At 33.7% G+C, this 15,947-nt stretch overlaps 1 protein-coding gene across 4 annotated transcripts in view; it reads left to right on the top strand.

Moving 5' to 3' along the window:
- DYNC1I2 (dynein cytoplasmic 1 intermediate chain 2) overlaps positions 1-15,947 on the top strand; it is a 50,743-nt gene that overhangs the window by 22,969 nt on the left and 11,827 nt on the right. For all 4 annotated transcript variants that reach the window (XM_068544919.1, XM_068544920.1, XM_068544921.1 and 1 more), the window contains 8 exons: positions 9,393-9,488; positions 9,717-9,879; positions 9,993-10,092; positions 10,583-10,708; positions 11,599-11,745; positions 12,120-12,233; positions 12,547-12,680; positions 13,570-13,714. In XM_068544919.1, coding sequence (XP_068401020.1) covers positions 9,393-9,488; positions 9,717-9,879; positions 9,993-10,092; positions 10,583-10,708; positions 11,599-11,745; positions 12,120-12,233; positions 12,547-12,680; positions 13,570-13,714 — 1,025 coding nt within the window. The remainder of the gene's footprint in view (positions 1-9,392; positions 9,489-9,716; positions 9,880-9,992; positions 10,093-10,582; positions 10,709-11,598; positions 11,746-12,119; positions 12,234-12,546; positions 12,681-13,569; positions 13,715-15,947) is intronic.

The raw sequence follows: 15,947 nt of genomic DNA, 5'->3' as shown, positions 1-15,947 counted from the left end.
AAGAACATTTTTTTCTCCTTAGCCAGGAAGATTTATTCCTGTTTAATTATAGAATATCAAACCTAAGCACTTTATCAAATGTTTAAATTAATTTATCTTTAAAATTTCAGTTAAATTACCACGTTTCTCCATTAAGGAGAAACTAAAGTAATATTCATTGCAGAAAGCCCAGAAAATACAAGTAAGCAAAAGGGGGAAAAATCCTTGAAATCCCTAGCTATTAGCAATGAAAATCTTCAAATTTTCATATTTATATATACCTCAAAAGAAAATTAGGATTATAACTATTTACAACCTTTTTTAACTTAATGGTAGATCATCATATGCATTTTTAACAACTCTCCTTTCCCTGCCTACTAAAGATGGACATGAAATAAATATTTTAAACTTTTCCTTTCAATTTCATCTTATTCCTGAAAGGAGTTGACATTATCGTACATACAGTTAAACTTGAAAATTTTGAGGAAATCAGTATAACATTTTTATCCAAGAGTTTTTGTTTTTTACTTGACCATGTGAATGTTCATCTCTATGGATACATTTTTTTCATTCCTGCTGCTCTGTCGTTTGGTAAGATAGCTTTCACAGGTGCAAACTCCTCATCTTACCAGAAAAAAAAAAACCCTGATGGTAAACTTGTTTGAGACATAAGCCACTTTTGAAAAAGAAAACAGGAAAGATAAAGTGTTGAACTACCAGTATGGAAAAAACTAATACTGTAGGATTCTGTAATTTCCAGAAAATATTATTTTATTAACTAGTATATTCAAGTGTTATAGTGTCTGTCTTTTGGGAGCTACATTGTTAGATACGTTAACTCAGAAAGTGAGTAAAATAGCCAAAATGAGGGTACAGTGACTCATTTAAAAAAAAAATTAGGCTTTTTTTCCTTCTAATAATAATTTGGAGATTTAGATTTACTTTGAGATGCTTTTTGGATTGTTTGAAATGTAAAGCATTCTGAAGCTATTTTGGGTAATGCCTATTATAATATACCTATAATTAGTTTAAGTGAAGACTTCCATTTAAAAAAATTTTTTTCTTTTTTTTTTTAATAATTGTAGTAGTGTATCATAGAGAATTTAGAGAAGACAGAAAGGGTAGGAAGTGTCTATTATACCACTGTGTAATAGCCATTTGTTTCTAGTCTGTTTTCCATGATATATTTTTTTCAAAAATTATATATGTATACATACACACACACAAACATAAGTATATACACACATATGGTTTTATATCCTACTTGAAATTTGCATTTTTAATTGCTTATTTTTGTCATGCATATAAATTTTAAAGTGTGAATGTGTAACAATGTCTTTGAACTAATTTGAATGTATAGCTACATAGTATATGCCTGGCAGTTTTCAAAAAATTTTTTTTCCCATTTTTATTTTGCAAGTAATTGGAAAATTTAAAAGATTGTGATTTGTAAAGTAAGCTGATGACCCGGAAGTTCAAGATAAACTGTATTTTTTTCACTTTGAAATTATTTAGGGCAAGGCTTTTAGCATTATCATACTTCAGCTTCTTTGCCAAATTTTGCATGAGTATAGGGATTGTTTCTTCTTCATTGCTGTAATGCCTGGTCTGAATGGTGTATGGCATGTAGTGAGTACAAACTCAGTAAATATTTGGTGAAGGAATTAATTGCTTTTGCCTACTCAGGAGAATGATTTACTAACTTGGGATTTATTTTTTTTTTCATGCCTTTACTCTGGAAGTAACTGCTGGGAAAATAGGTTATTTTCAAGTGTTAATGCTACAACATAATTATTGATGAAATTGGGTGAAAAGGCACTTAGTCTCAGTTCTTGGCTTTAATATGAACATATCATGTTCTAATCATTATTTGCTCTTAGATCCATATATGAAACATACATTCTCCTTTATAGCCTTCTTGAATTCCATGATGACATAGTATGTAGATACAAACATGTGCTGTTATTTTATGTTTTATGTATCCCTCTGAATGCTATGAACAAAATTGGACCTTTTAGCGTGTTTCAAATATATTATCTTAGCTACTTGTTGTAACGGTTCTTCAAACCTCACGTTCAAGTTGATGACTGAAAATTTTAACAGCAAAGAGTGCCTACTACATATCAGGTATAGTGTAAGGCACTTTACATTATCTCTGATCCTCTTACCAAAACCTTGAGAGTTAAATATCGGTTCTGTTTACATATGAAGAAGCTGAAGCTGAAAGAGATAGCTTATCAAGGGTCACATGGCTAGTAGCTAAGATTCTAAACCAAGTCTGACTGATTCCAAGGTGTGCTTTCTCTCTCATGCTGTCACTGAAGCAGCACTTTCATGCTTTTATGATAGTCACCTATGGTAAGAAATTCAATTTATATTACAATCCAGTACAAACATAGATACAGATGTGTACAGCTGTCCCTTGAATTTCAAAAGTTCACTTTACACCACATTGGGAGGTGGTGTCCACCAGAGCAGAGAGCTCCTTCCCTGGGAACTACACTCAGCATCTCGGCAGAAAGCTGCCATAGCTTTGAACTGTGTCTCTGAGCATCTGTGCTGTATTTATTTTGTGCATCTGTTAACAAGATGTGTCTAAAGTAATTACTTCTTCACTTTACACCACTTTAGCTTAAGAAAGAAAGGTTTCATAGGATTGCTCTGCTTTCGAATAGTGGGGGAAACTTGTAACTGATACAAAAGTTTTATGAAATAATACCTTCTCTGCTTTTGCTATATTTCATTTTTTTCAGTGTTGACCATAATACACTAAATTTATTGGCTCAGACCTGTAGTTTGAAAATTACTTCATTAAAAGATAGCATGGTTTAATTAACTTATTTGTTGATAAATTTGCATCAGGATAATATTTTATAGTGATTGGCTAAGAGTAATGAATAAACAGCTTTGATCTTTTATGGTGTTAAATAGAATTTTTCTTATCTTCACTGATAGAAGGTGAAAGTGGCAAGATGGGTGAACTGAGCCCAGTTTCTAATGGGTACGTCTGTATTAGCACCACTATCTTTAAAATTTTCCTGTGTGGACTAGACTTAGATGTTAGTTTTATAAACGTCCACGTTTATTCATTTGCAACCTAACAAGAATTCACGCATTCTGCAAGTTTATTGTGTATATGCTATATACTCGATTATTTCTTTGTTTTTTTTTAGTTTCAGGTTGAGGTATATAACCTCAGGTATATAACCTGAGGTATATAAGTGAGGGAGAATGCGAAATGTACCCCAGTACCATGGAGCCATCCTTAGCCTTTGGATAAAAACGAAATCATTTCCTCTCTGTATCATTACAATTATTTTCATGTCCAGGGCTCTTACATTGTTTCTTTTCCTAATTTGTAGAGGTTCTAGAAAGAGGGAAAGAAAAAAAACCTGAACTTAAGGTTTTATAATGAAAACACTTTGTGCATAACTGTACATCTGCTTATCCATTGGTTTACTACAGTGCCTCTCAAACTTAGCCTGGTTGGCTCGCATTTAATAATTATGTAACAAATTCCAAAACTCACCATGAGACAATATTGCTGAAATCACATTTTGAGTGTAACAGACAGTAAATTGAACTTGGGTAGGCAGTGTAATTAGTGCAGAAGTAACGTGAGTTACCAAATTGAAGATAAAAGTTGGTTTTAGGCTTAACTCTTTTTTTTCATTTTTTAAAAATGGCTGAATCTATTCTATTAAAAAGCAATTTTTATTCTGCTTTTTTTCCTTTTTCCCCATTCTAGCCATCTTCTTGCTTTCAAGTTTACTCTGTAAGTTGGTAGTACCATTTCTGAACTGAGGTGCTTTGCTGTCTTAAAGCACCTACTGTGAATGAAATTGACTAGGAACATGTGACCTCAGTCAATTTTGTTCTCGGCAGGTAAAAAAACTTCTCATGGCAGGAGTGTGGTGCCCACAGATACACTCCTGGAAAAGTTACTTTCTTCTCTTTTAAAAGTTTTTAACTCTTTTGAAAATGGCATTATTTTTTTCTTATTCACCTCGTCAGTGTGGATTTTTTTGTTGTTGTAATTTTTAGACACAGATTTTTAAAGAGGAAGAAATTCCAAAGTTTAATCAGCTTGTTTACACCTGAGGAAACTGAGACCCCAGGAAGTTCATTGATGACCCTATGGTCACAATATAAGAGAACATCAGACTACAACCAGAACCTGGTTTTTGATTTCCAGTGAAGTGCTGTGTTTCTCATATCATTCCACTTTCTTATCTTTGTGGAGTTTTGTAATTATTTTTGGTATTGATTTAGTAGTCAGATATTTTTCCTCAGGTATGTGTTGATCAGCATTTATAATGTGTAGAAAAATGTTATATGTAAAATAGCTCTTAATTTTTTATTGCATGATCTTAACATCTGGAATCCACACTTCCCAAGTAGACTAAATCTGTGGGCCTTCTGGTTTAGTAGTGCCCTTGTCTAAAATGGATTTTTTAAAAAAATCCTGGGATAAATAACACATGTAATAAATTAGTTTTAACCCTCAGAGAATCTGTGAGAATATAAAAATAATTGAAAATTGAAGCATTTTTCATAACCTTGATTGAAAGACTTTAATCAGCATATTTGAAATTGTGGCCTCAAAAAAATGTAATATTTATGAGATCGCAGATAACAGGATCTGTGTTAATGATGCCAATACTGCCTAAATAAAATCTGAATTTTACATAAAAAGAGACAATGTAGAGAGGCAAATTCTGTGTTAAAGTAAATGGTATAATTAAAGTATTACTCCCTTTTTATTTATCTTCCAAATTAGCATTAGATCTATATTCAAAATATTTCCCAATTAAAATTTTCCCTTGTTGAAGATCTAAATTATTAAGGAAATCCAAGTGACCTTGCATCTGATTCTGGGTGTTTAAAAAAATAAAAGGAATGAATTGCATTGATACATTCATGAAGTTTTGTCCTAATATAAGATTTTCTTAGTATTGATTTTAAAGAGTAAGGTATAAGAAGATGAAATTATGGACAAATGGATCGAAATGAAGTGATTCAAAAGGATGTTGATCCAGAAAAGAGAGGCTTATTTTGAAAATATTAAAGGAAAATCATTCATATCTAACATGTATTTTTCAACTTATGATTGAAGCATTTCCCTCTAATATTCTCATTTTGTTTGTGAAGTTATTTATAAGTTGAATTTTTGTAAATTATGTTTTTATATGCAACACATTTCCTGATTTTTGGAACTCAGTGGCAACTTCCTTTGTATCATGAGTAATCAGACTACTTTGTAAATTAGAAATTCTTCATAAGATATTAAACTATATTAAAATACAGTACACCAGTATGATGAAACTAGTTAATAAATTTATAGACAACAAATGTATTTCCTAAACAACATCAATGCCCTGATGATGAGATTTATTTTTGACCTCATACTGAGCATTGTGATAAGTGATAGACTAAAGAGTATCGGTGTTTAGTGAGGATTTTCTAGGATCTTTCATATTACCTGTTAAATGTGTTGTAATATTTTAAAATAATTCGTAGCGTGCTTTGTGGCTTATTCTTAGATGTCTCTTAAACATAGCGTGACATACAGATGAGAAAACTTGCTCTGAAGACTCCTCCCTTCAGCTTAGCAAAAGCCACCCATTTCACAGATGATTTAACTTTGATTAACCTACTCCACTGTAACAGATTATTCCAACAACTGGAATTTCATTCTTTGGTGTTATTTCTAGGTGCAGCTTAATTTACAAACCTGCTTTTCTTTCCATCTCACCAAAATACATCACAATTTTGATGTTAACTCAGTAAAAATTCAGTGGTTCGTTAAACCTAGTCTTAGCATTCATTGACAAGAGATTTGTCATTTTAAAAGTAACTGCTACTTTTATGCATTCTTTACTGCTCAGTTTATAACCTTAGATTCCCTGTCAGAGAAAGCATGGAGTTAACCACTTAGCATATTGCGATGAATATTCATCAATAAATTGATGTGACATGGCAGTCCCATTTTTCAGTCTTCCTGCTCTGTTGCAGTCTTTTTTAGTTTTAAATATATTATAGATAATCATGTAATAGGGACTAGCCTAGAAAATCTTTAGAATTGTAATACTATATTTTTGGTCATGTTAATAGTTTTTTAGTAGCTAATTGTATTAGTTTTTAATAAGAGAAGTGTATTTGTTTCAGAGGAGCAGTCTCTAATCTGATGTTAGTGATGTTAGGCATTTTTTGCCAAATATTTGGTATATATAGATAATCAGCTTTATAATAAAAATACTGTTTTGCACTTTTAAAGAACAGATCATTTTTGTAATGTTCCTGGAATTTTTATTTAGCTTAGTCATTTTTATGAAGCTTGGGTTTAAGTGTCTATCATAGTTTTTAAATCAGTTTTTAATTCATCTAGAAAGAGAGCTATGTACATTCATTCTAAAATAAAATCCTGAAAACAAGTATTTAAATAGATTATACTCATCATTCAAATACAACTAAAGTAATCTATATGGGCAAGTTAGCATGGCAAATGCCATAAAGTAGGCAGATACAGATCACTGTTTACCATACTTCATCTACATTTTAAATTTTAAAAGGAAAAGAGTGTCTATAAGCACGATCTTTTCTGTTAAATATATAGATTATGAGGTCACTTAGCACTGAAGTACTGACCATATGCATTATGACAGGAATTTGACACCTGTCATTGGAAATGGTGCTTAGAAACCGTATAATGCAACAAAGTTGAGGGAGGGAAATATGATGTGGATAGGAGGCTGTAATTTATAATTCACAGTGCTTAAGAATGACTTGTCCAGGGTGACTCAGATTCCCTATCTTTGATTTTAGGATTTACATACAGTGAACCCTACTAGTTGACAAAATTGATTAAGATAACTGGCAGTATTAGCAGAAAATGGAAAAATACATATTTTCAGACTTAATTTTTTTATAGATAATTTATAAATTTATTTATTTACTTATTTTTGGCTGCGTTGGGTCTTCGTTGCTGCGCACGGGCTTGCTCTAGTTGCGGTGAGCAGGGACTACTCTTCGTTGCATTGCATGGGCTTCTCATTGCAGTGGCTTCTCTTGCTGCGGAGTATGGGCTCTAGGCGCATGGGCTCAGTAGTTGTGGTGCACGGGCTTAGTTGCTCCACGGCATGTGGAATCTTCCTGAACCAGGGCTCGAACCCGTGTCCCCTGCCTTGGCAGGCGGATTCTTAACCACTGCACCATCAGGGAAGTCCCCAGACTTAATTTTAAATTGAAGTAAATATCCTGTTATTCTAAAAGTCAACTTAAGTACAGTTAAATTATTTTATTACATTACACTGGCAGGTGACTTTATGGTAGAATTTCATTGTAATGTTGAAGCAGTACAGTATAGAATTGTTACCAGTTACACTGTTTTCAGATTAATAATCCGTTGTATATGAGAATTCATCTAAAAAGGAGTACTGTCTTTCTGTTTTTCTGTGTGATTATTTTGCCCAAAAAGAAGCTTTCATTTTTTTAAGTAGCACAAAAGCTGTAATTGGCATGCTTTGTAAGGAAGTGTCAGTGTGCAAGAGAGTGGCGATCACTAAGAATTCTTTTACGTGTTCTTTCCCCTTTGCACCACCGCCTCCTCAGCGGGGTCACTGAGATCACTAGCTTTTCTTGAAATGGCCATTTTCACTGGCAGGTGCATTATACCCTGTATTTTCAGATTGTTTTTCCATTCTGAATGTTTGGCAGGTTGATTGCTCTGGCTGCATTGACGGAGAAAGGGCTGACAAATGCGGTTGGGCTGGCTGAAAAGACAGTGATTACTGTTTTCCTTTGTGGCTGATTGAGGCCCTTGAAAGGAAAAATTTTAACCTTCACCATTTGGTTCAAAAGTATGAGCATATATTGAAATCATTCGTGCCATTTATCCTAGTTCTGTAAACTTGTCAGAACGTAAAAATCGCTCAATTTCAAGTAATGTAGGATTGGCATACGTCATTATCATTTTGATTAAGTTGGAGGTTGTATCATTGTGTGCAGTATACAGTGTCATTTAAAGCTTTCTTTCCTACAGGTACAGTTACATTTTTATTGCTTATACTATAGAGTTAGAAAGATTTTCATAGCTCTCCAAACCTAACACTATGTGTGTGGTTTGGCAGCTGGTGTGGCCTACAAGCTGCATTTTGTTTGCAGGGTAAGGGCTTATCTGTAGGCCTCCTGGAGTGCGGGTAATTGCACAGGCTCGCCATTGGGGAGAGACAGGATTGGAAGCAGTCAAGCGGAAGAATGTTATGCCATCCCATTGCCACCTTGTAGCAGAAAGACACAATCCCAGCAGTGCCATCTGGTTGTTGCTATCTAGTCAGCTGGCCTGGCTGCTGGGACCATGACTTGGCAGCTGGTTCCCATCCTTGACCATTCTTTTGTGTATGTCGTATGTATGCGTGTTTTAGATAATTTTGAACATAGGTCGGGGAAATGACTATAACTAACAAGTGAAGTCCCCTTACTGAATGGGCTCTTATTACTTGAGATGCACTCTGCTGCAGACGCCTGCTGCCATTCCCTCATAGACAAATGACACATCTGTTTAGGCAATAAAAATAAGCATTTGCTTAATAAAAATCCATCTCAGTATGTAGTGAAAGAGAAGGTAGGCAGAGTTGTATGTTCTCGAACATTTTAAAATAAGTAATTTAAAGTTATTTCCTGGTTTGGGAGTATAAGGGGAGATTTAATAATTTTTAAAAGTCTTATAAACATTGTATATTATCTCAATATGTATTTTTATTCAAGTTAAGAAATCATTATGTTAAGTGCTTATTGCCACATCATGTAACGGTAGATAATGAGACTTGCATTTAAAATGACAGAATAGAAAATGTGGTCTCATAGCTATTATCTTTAAAATATGTCTCTCAAATAACAACCTGAGAGTTAATGTAAGCCGTCTTTATGCCATATGAAGACCCATTAGACACTGATGGTTTCAGATCACAAGTAAGCAGCCAGCTCTGTAGGCTATTTTAGACATTTGATTTTCTTCATTTTACAGCATTAATGTGTCAGCATGCTACATAAAACTATGTAGGAGTTGCATGTTGTTCTGTCTGGAATGATAAATGCTTGCAAGCTTTTAGAGATTTCCATGAGGGACTCATCCTAGTTGCTTATATATCTTATTTCAGTTTATGTTGCTACAGAATTTGATATGACTATTGCTGAGTTACCACATAGGTATGTATAAAAACCAAGAAGTTCCACTTAATTCTTTTTTTAAAATTGTATTGATAAAATTTATATTATTTGTACTTGTTCTGTCTTATCAGTAGTTCACTTTTGCTTTTATCTAAAGAGTTGTGATACTTTCTGAAATAATTACCTCAAGAGTTATCAGTTATTTTCATAAGAATAATTTTTGTCTTATTGTTCTGTTTTTTCAGATGAAGAGGAAGAAGATGACGTAGTGACTCCTAAACCACCTATTGAACCTGAGGAAGAGAAAACTTTAAAGAAAGATGAAGAAAGTGATAGTAAAGGTATCTTAAAGAATTCAACTTTAAAAAAAAAGAATTTAAAAAATTTTGTTGATTCCTGTTAAGACTGCTTTTATTATTTATATATTAAAGTAGATTAAAATGCTCTAAATCAAAGAGGTGAATCTGCTTGGAAAAAAATGAGTGGCATTCATTGACGCAGATTGTGATAGTGAGGTGACATGATTTGAGTGGCATAAATCCGACTTCAGAAAAACGTTTGCCTCACAGCCCCCCCGCACGAGCTGACTGAAGAAGAAAAGCAGCAAATCTTGCACTCTGAGGAATTTTTAAGTTTCTTCGACCATTCTACAAGAATCGTAGAAAGAGCTCTTTCTGAGCAGATTAACATCTTCTTTGACTACAGTGGAAGAGATTTGGAAGACAAAGAAGGGTAATGTTTAACTGCTAAAATTATGGGTTCAGCAGTGTTAAATTACTTTAAGAGTGGGACGTTATAACACAGTTGTTGGTTTTTGTTGTTTTTTTTTTTGTCTTTTTCTGTAGAGAGATTCAAGCAGGTGCTAAACTGTCATTAAATCGACAATTTTTTGACGAACGTTGGTCAAAGCATCGGGTTGTTAGTTGTTTGGATTGGTCATCTCAGGTAAATTATAACATAATTGGTTGCTATTAACTCATTTTTGAATTCCAGTAAGCAGGTAGTTTTAATTGTGGACACTTTGTGTAATTAAATAAATGTATATTATTGAAAATTACAGTGGATGATGGTTCTAAGGTTATGGTTGTCTTATGTACTTAGGAAGAAAGGATTGGAAACACTATATTTAAAAATCAAGAGTTTCTGTATGCCACAGTCTAGTTTTACTAATTTTAATTGCTCACCAAATCCTTTGGATAGAATTGCAACACATATTTTACTGAAATATTTTAACATTAAAACATGTAAAATAACTAAACTAACTTAAAGTTTTACTAATGTTCCAGCAAGCATAACTCTAAGAGATATATTTCTTGGTGAAGTGTTAGGAATTCGTATTTTCAGAATAATTTGATAAAGACAGTTGAGTAACTAGGAATGTAAAACAGTTCTCATTATGCATAGCGTTTTTTTCCCACTTGATTCTTGCGAGCAGTATCCAGAGTTACTTGTGGCTTCCTATAATAACAACGAAGATGCTCCTCATGAGCCTGATGGTGTGGCCCTTGTATGGAATGTGAAATACAAAAAAACTACTCCAGAGTATGTGTTTCACTGCCAGGTAAGAGGGTCTTTCAGCAGTCTTTCCCAAGTTTAAGAATTCACTAATGAATTTAGACAAGTGCCTTTCTTCTTTTCTTGTCAACATAATGATTTCACTGGATTGGCATTTACTAAACCACCCCATATTTGCAAACAGATGTTAACGAAAAACTGAAGACTCCTCAGTTCAACAAGATCTGCGTTTTCTAGCTTTTCTGACATCTCTTATGTTTAATCACACCTGAAGTCCTTTGCGGTTGTGATTTTCTGTTATTGTGATCGATTGTATAAAAGGAATCTTCTATAAAATGTCTTTTCTACAGCGAGTTTCTCGGGAACTTATTTGCTGAATATACAATTAGACGGTTGGCCCACTGAATTACTTATACATGGCCTGAGGAGTTGGAACTAGATAGTTTTAAGTAGAAACATATGTTTGAAGTAGGAAACAGATGCAGATTTTTAAAGTGGATTTAGTGGGAGGTTAGAATTTGCAAGCCTTTCTGGTTGCATAAGTTATAATCTTCTAATAATATCATAATTCTGCAAAAACACTTAACTGAATCAAAACTAGCATATACTCTGTTGTCAGATTACTGTCAGAAGCTAAAGTAGAGCCAGTTATCTTTGGTTTAATGATGTAATCAAATTAAATAATTTTTGCTTTCTTCGATAAATTGCTTAAACATTTCTGTAAACAATCATTACATTTGACTTTTAAGCAAAACTATTCTAAAGCTGTATCTTATGTTCTAAAGCAAAATGAAATTTATAAGTATATTTACTGGTTTTTATAATCTCTGATACTTTACAATAAAGGGGAAAATGTTTTGGATATAGATTTATTTTTATAGCTTGTCACGCTTCTTCCATTTGAACCTTAAATATAAAAATCTTGCTTATTTGCAGTCAGCCGTTATGTCTGCTACATTTGCAAAATTTCATCCAAATCTGGTTGTTGGTGGTACATATTCAGGCCAGATTGTGCTGTGGGATAACCGTAGCAATAAAAGAACTCCAGTGCAAAGAACTCCACTGTCAGCTGCAGCACACACAGTAAGTAAAGGGGTTATTTCCATTAGATTTCTGTCTTCTTTCACCATTAAATACTTAGCAGTGTCCATCAGAGTAGTCTCAAAATGTGTTTCCTTTGATGTGTGAATTTCTCATCATTTAGCAACCAAAACTGAAGGCTTTTTTTTTTCTTTGTATTTTTGGAAATCTATTTTATTAGAAACTCATCTCTCTTCTGAGATAATGTTTTGCTAATCTACGGAATAGCATCGAACTTCACATTAAAAATGCCGTCAAGATATGAGACTGGATATGAAACAGAATACCTGTGATTATACAGTAAAAATTATTTCATTTTTTTTTTTTTTTTTGGTAAAATAATCCCAGAAAACTTTCTTTAATATCTCTTTCTTTAGCATCCTGTATATTGTGTAAATGTTGTTGGAACACAGAATGCTCACAATCTGATTAGTATCTCTACTGATGGAAAAATTTGTTCATGGAGTCTGGACATGCTTTCCCATCCACAGGTAAGTTAAACTTGGAAAGCTCTGAAATTTTGAGGGAAATATTGGTATTTTTTTTAAGTCTGTATAAACCCTAGCTTATGTTTTTCATAAGTGTTTTATAATAGTATTATAGTAATAGTTTATAAATCTAAACATGTATAAATGTAATTTGTGGTATATATACTTCATTTTCAAACCTGCTTCATTTAATCAAACTAAATTTATGTAAGTAGTATAGTAAAATAATTGTTTACAAACTAAGACTAGAAAATTTTCTTTAAAAAATTAAAAATTATAAGTTTACAAAATAATTTACTCAATTTTTTCTCTGTAGGATAGCATGGAATTGGTTCATAAACAGTCAAAGGCAGTCGCTGTGACATCTATGTCCTTCCCTGTTGGAGATGTCAACAACTTCGTTGTTGGGAGTGAAGAAGGTTCTGTGTACACAGCATGCCGCCATGGCAGGTAAATCTAAACTGGAATTTACAATTATTTAAAATTCTCCCTTGAATAATCGTATTAAAACAAATTGCCTCTTATTCAAGTAGAAATCTGTCCTAGAGCCACTTGTTATTTGTGACAAATTATTTAAATTCAGGTATATAAAATTAAAACTTAAATACTTTTTTAAAATAAAAGGTTATTTTGGATCATGATGTGTTCTGGATTTTGAGGGTTGTGGTGTGTTGTGATTTTTGTACGTGTGGACATGCTCACAAAAGTTAGTGGTAGGAAGTAGCATTCAGCAATTACAAATACAAAATGCACATGCCACATACTGACCTTTAAAGTTGTAAATAAGATTTTCAGCTGTTTTTCCGTCTTGATTTATTTGGACTTTGAGCCTTAGTTCAGTCCTCCTGATAATTGTACAGTGATGTCACATACACGTTTTAAATTGACTAGTATTTCTCCTGCTGTTCAACCTGTTTTGAAATTGTCTAGTTGTACCTTATCAATTGCTTCCTTTAAAAAAAAAACTGAGTGTCCAGATTTCATCTCAAGTACAGATCACCTTCACTTCAAAGCTTTTGATTTAAAAGTAGCCCAGATTCTCTCTCTTACATGTAGCATTCATTTGTCTCTATTCCACCACCTCAGAACCTCAGATATTGGACTTTTGATTTCCGTCATCAATAGCATGATGTTTATGGTTCCAAAATGTACTTAACCACTTTAGTAGACTTATCAAATCTGGATAGGTAACACTCAACATAATTATTCTGATGTGTTACGAGCACAGAGTTAAGTTTGTTGAAATTATGTCAAAGTGTAATAAATAAACCCATGATAACATATATTTATAAGTGGTCTACTTACAAGAGATTTCCCTATTTTCACTCTTATGAAACAGCAAAGCTGGAATCAGTGAGATGTTCGAGGGACATCAAGGACCAATTACTGGCATTCATTGTCATGCAGCTGTTGGAGCAGTGGACTTCTCACATCTTTTTGTCACTTCATCATTTGACTGGACAGTAAAACTTTGGACAACTAAGGTATCTAAAAACAGATGTCTAGTCAAGTGCTCAGGTTTCTGACACAAGGTGGTGCTCTATTACTACGTGGGAAAGACAAAAAGCCTCCTAATAGCTTAGAATGATTTACTGATAGATCAAACCTAATAAGTTACACACAACATGAGTGAACAACTAGATGTTGAAGTTTTCTTAAAAGTATGCTGACAAGTGTGGTAATCCCACACACGACCAACACCAATCTTCCCACCACTTCAGGCTTTTCAAGCACAGAACTTCTTACCCTGAACTGAGTTGGAGGAAAAGCCCCTGAGGATCTCACATGGCACTCACGTAGCTGCCCTATAGCCCAACACAAAAAGCTATGCATTTGCTCTTTGAAGAGCTTTTAGAGGTTGTTCAGAACTGCATTGGCTCACAGAGCTGATGGAAACAGGAGAAAAGATAGATAAAACCTGATGTACAGTAAGTCTTATACAGTGAGACTATACATCATAAACTGGAATCATTAAGAAAGTATTGTGTAAATACTTCTGTGTAAATATATGTGGATGCATATATATTTTTGTTTTCTGCAATACATAATTTAAATAGTTTGTTTGGGTTTTAATAAGCTTTGAAAAACCATTTATGTTATAAAGTGCTTCCTGATCCTACAGCAATTCCAGATAGAGGTGACATTGCCCTGCCTCATTGAAAGTCTCAAGGCAAATCCAGGTAGGGAACATTTCTTCCTGTGATAGGCCTTGTAGTTTCATTTGGCCCCATTTAAAAATTAAAGTGCCTTGACTTTTCTGTCTGGCTTTTCTGCAGTATTACATTGCTGCTGGCAAAGCTGCATACTTGGAATATCAGATTCTATTTAAATTAAGTTAAATTTTAAGCTGTGTTTTTTTATGTTTCCGTCTGCCTTATTCTAACTTTATTTGATTCTTCAATTTCTGTGAGAAAACCTAGTGGTCTTAAGAGATATTCTTCACTATTACAGTGGAACTCATTTATTTATCAAATGCTGGCCTCACAAATCAGGGATGAACTCACTATTCACTCTTGTCCTTTCTTGATGCTTTCTTAGTGAGTTAGAAAACTTTGTCTCTTAAAATTGAACGTTTTCAGGTTTGGGATTAATTAGCAGGCATAAAAATAGCATTTAAGTCTAATGAAGGAAAACATATTAAATAGTGCTTAGGGCTTAACACAGTGTCTAGCATGATAGGCACTTAACAATATTCATTCAGTTCCTCCTTTTCCTCTTCATGGAGATCAGACGCTCTGTCTGAATGCATATAGTGTCAATCATCTGTTTTCTTTCCTAGATTGTTCTTGAATTTTTTTTTTTTTGAATGAGATTTATACAGTGGAAAAAGGTAGAGGTAGAAGATTCTAACAACCACCAGCAAAGAAACGCATAATCCAGCTAGTAAAACCAAAGCAAGATGCAGAATTGGAAAGATGAAGCCAACTCTCTCTCTCTAGGCTGTAGGCAGCCACGTAAGTGGCTAGATTTCTGGTTATGCTTTCACCTTAGTAGTCCTTTATAGAGACACAGGAAACGTTACATCTTTCTTAGATTGTTGGCCAGCTTCCTTTTTCAGTAATTGAAAAGAATCTTTTATCTATTTGTAGATTTATTATTTTTAATATCTCAGGGCTTCAGTTTGCCATCCTTCTTTTATCTTTAAATTTGAGGCTTCCATTCTTACATATATTACCAAATAGGACTGGAAAATGAAGACTTCATCTTGCCTAAGCAAGAACAGAACTTATATTTATGATAGCAGACTGATTGATGCTTGCTTTTGTGGTACTACACAGCTGGTTGATTGGTGGTTGATATTTTTTGTTCCTGTATTTTGCTGTATTTCAACATAGAACTGCCTACTGAATAAGAATGACAGCCAGGCATATCTCTTTCTTTGCTAATTGGGCTAGGCATTGCTTCCTTCTGTGAGCTTCATATAGAAAACTCATTTATTCATTCATCTGTGATACATGGCTCTCCACTCCCCGCCCCGCCCATGCATACATACCTCTCCAATGTTAGTGGCCAAAGGATAGGACAACACAGAACAGGGTGTTTTTATAGAATAGCAGGTACCCTCTAGAACTTTATCAGAAGAATTACCTTTTATTCTGACTTATCTTCACACAAATAGTTCTACTCTATGAAGGGTGGAGCAGCAACAGTCTGCTGAGTATTTTTTTTATTTGGCCATATTATGGCTCCCAAGGCCATTGTTTTGATCTTGGATTT

This window comes from Eschrichtius robustus, chromosome 5, assembly GCF_028021215.1.
Source record: "Eschrichtius robustus isolate mEscRob2 chromosome 5, mEscRob2.pri, whole genome shotgun sequence".
Taxonomy (NCBI): domain Eukaryota; kingdom Metazoa; phylum Chordata; class Mammalia; order Artiodactyla; family Eschrichtiidae; genus Eschrichtius; species Eschrichtius robustus.
This window is presented reverse-complemented; position numbering and strand designations above follow the sequence as displayed.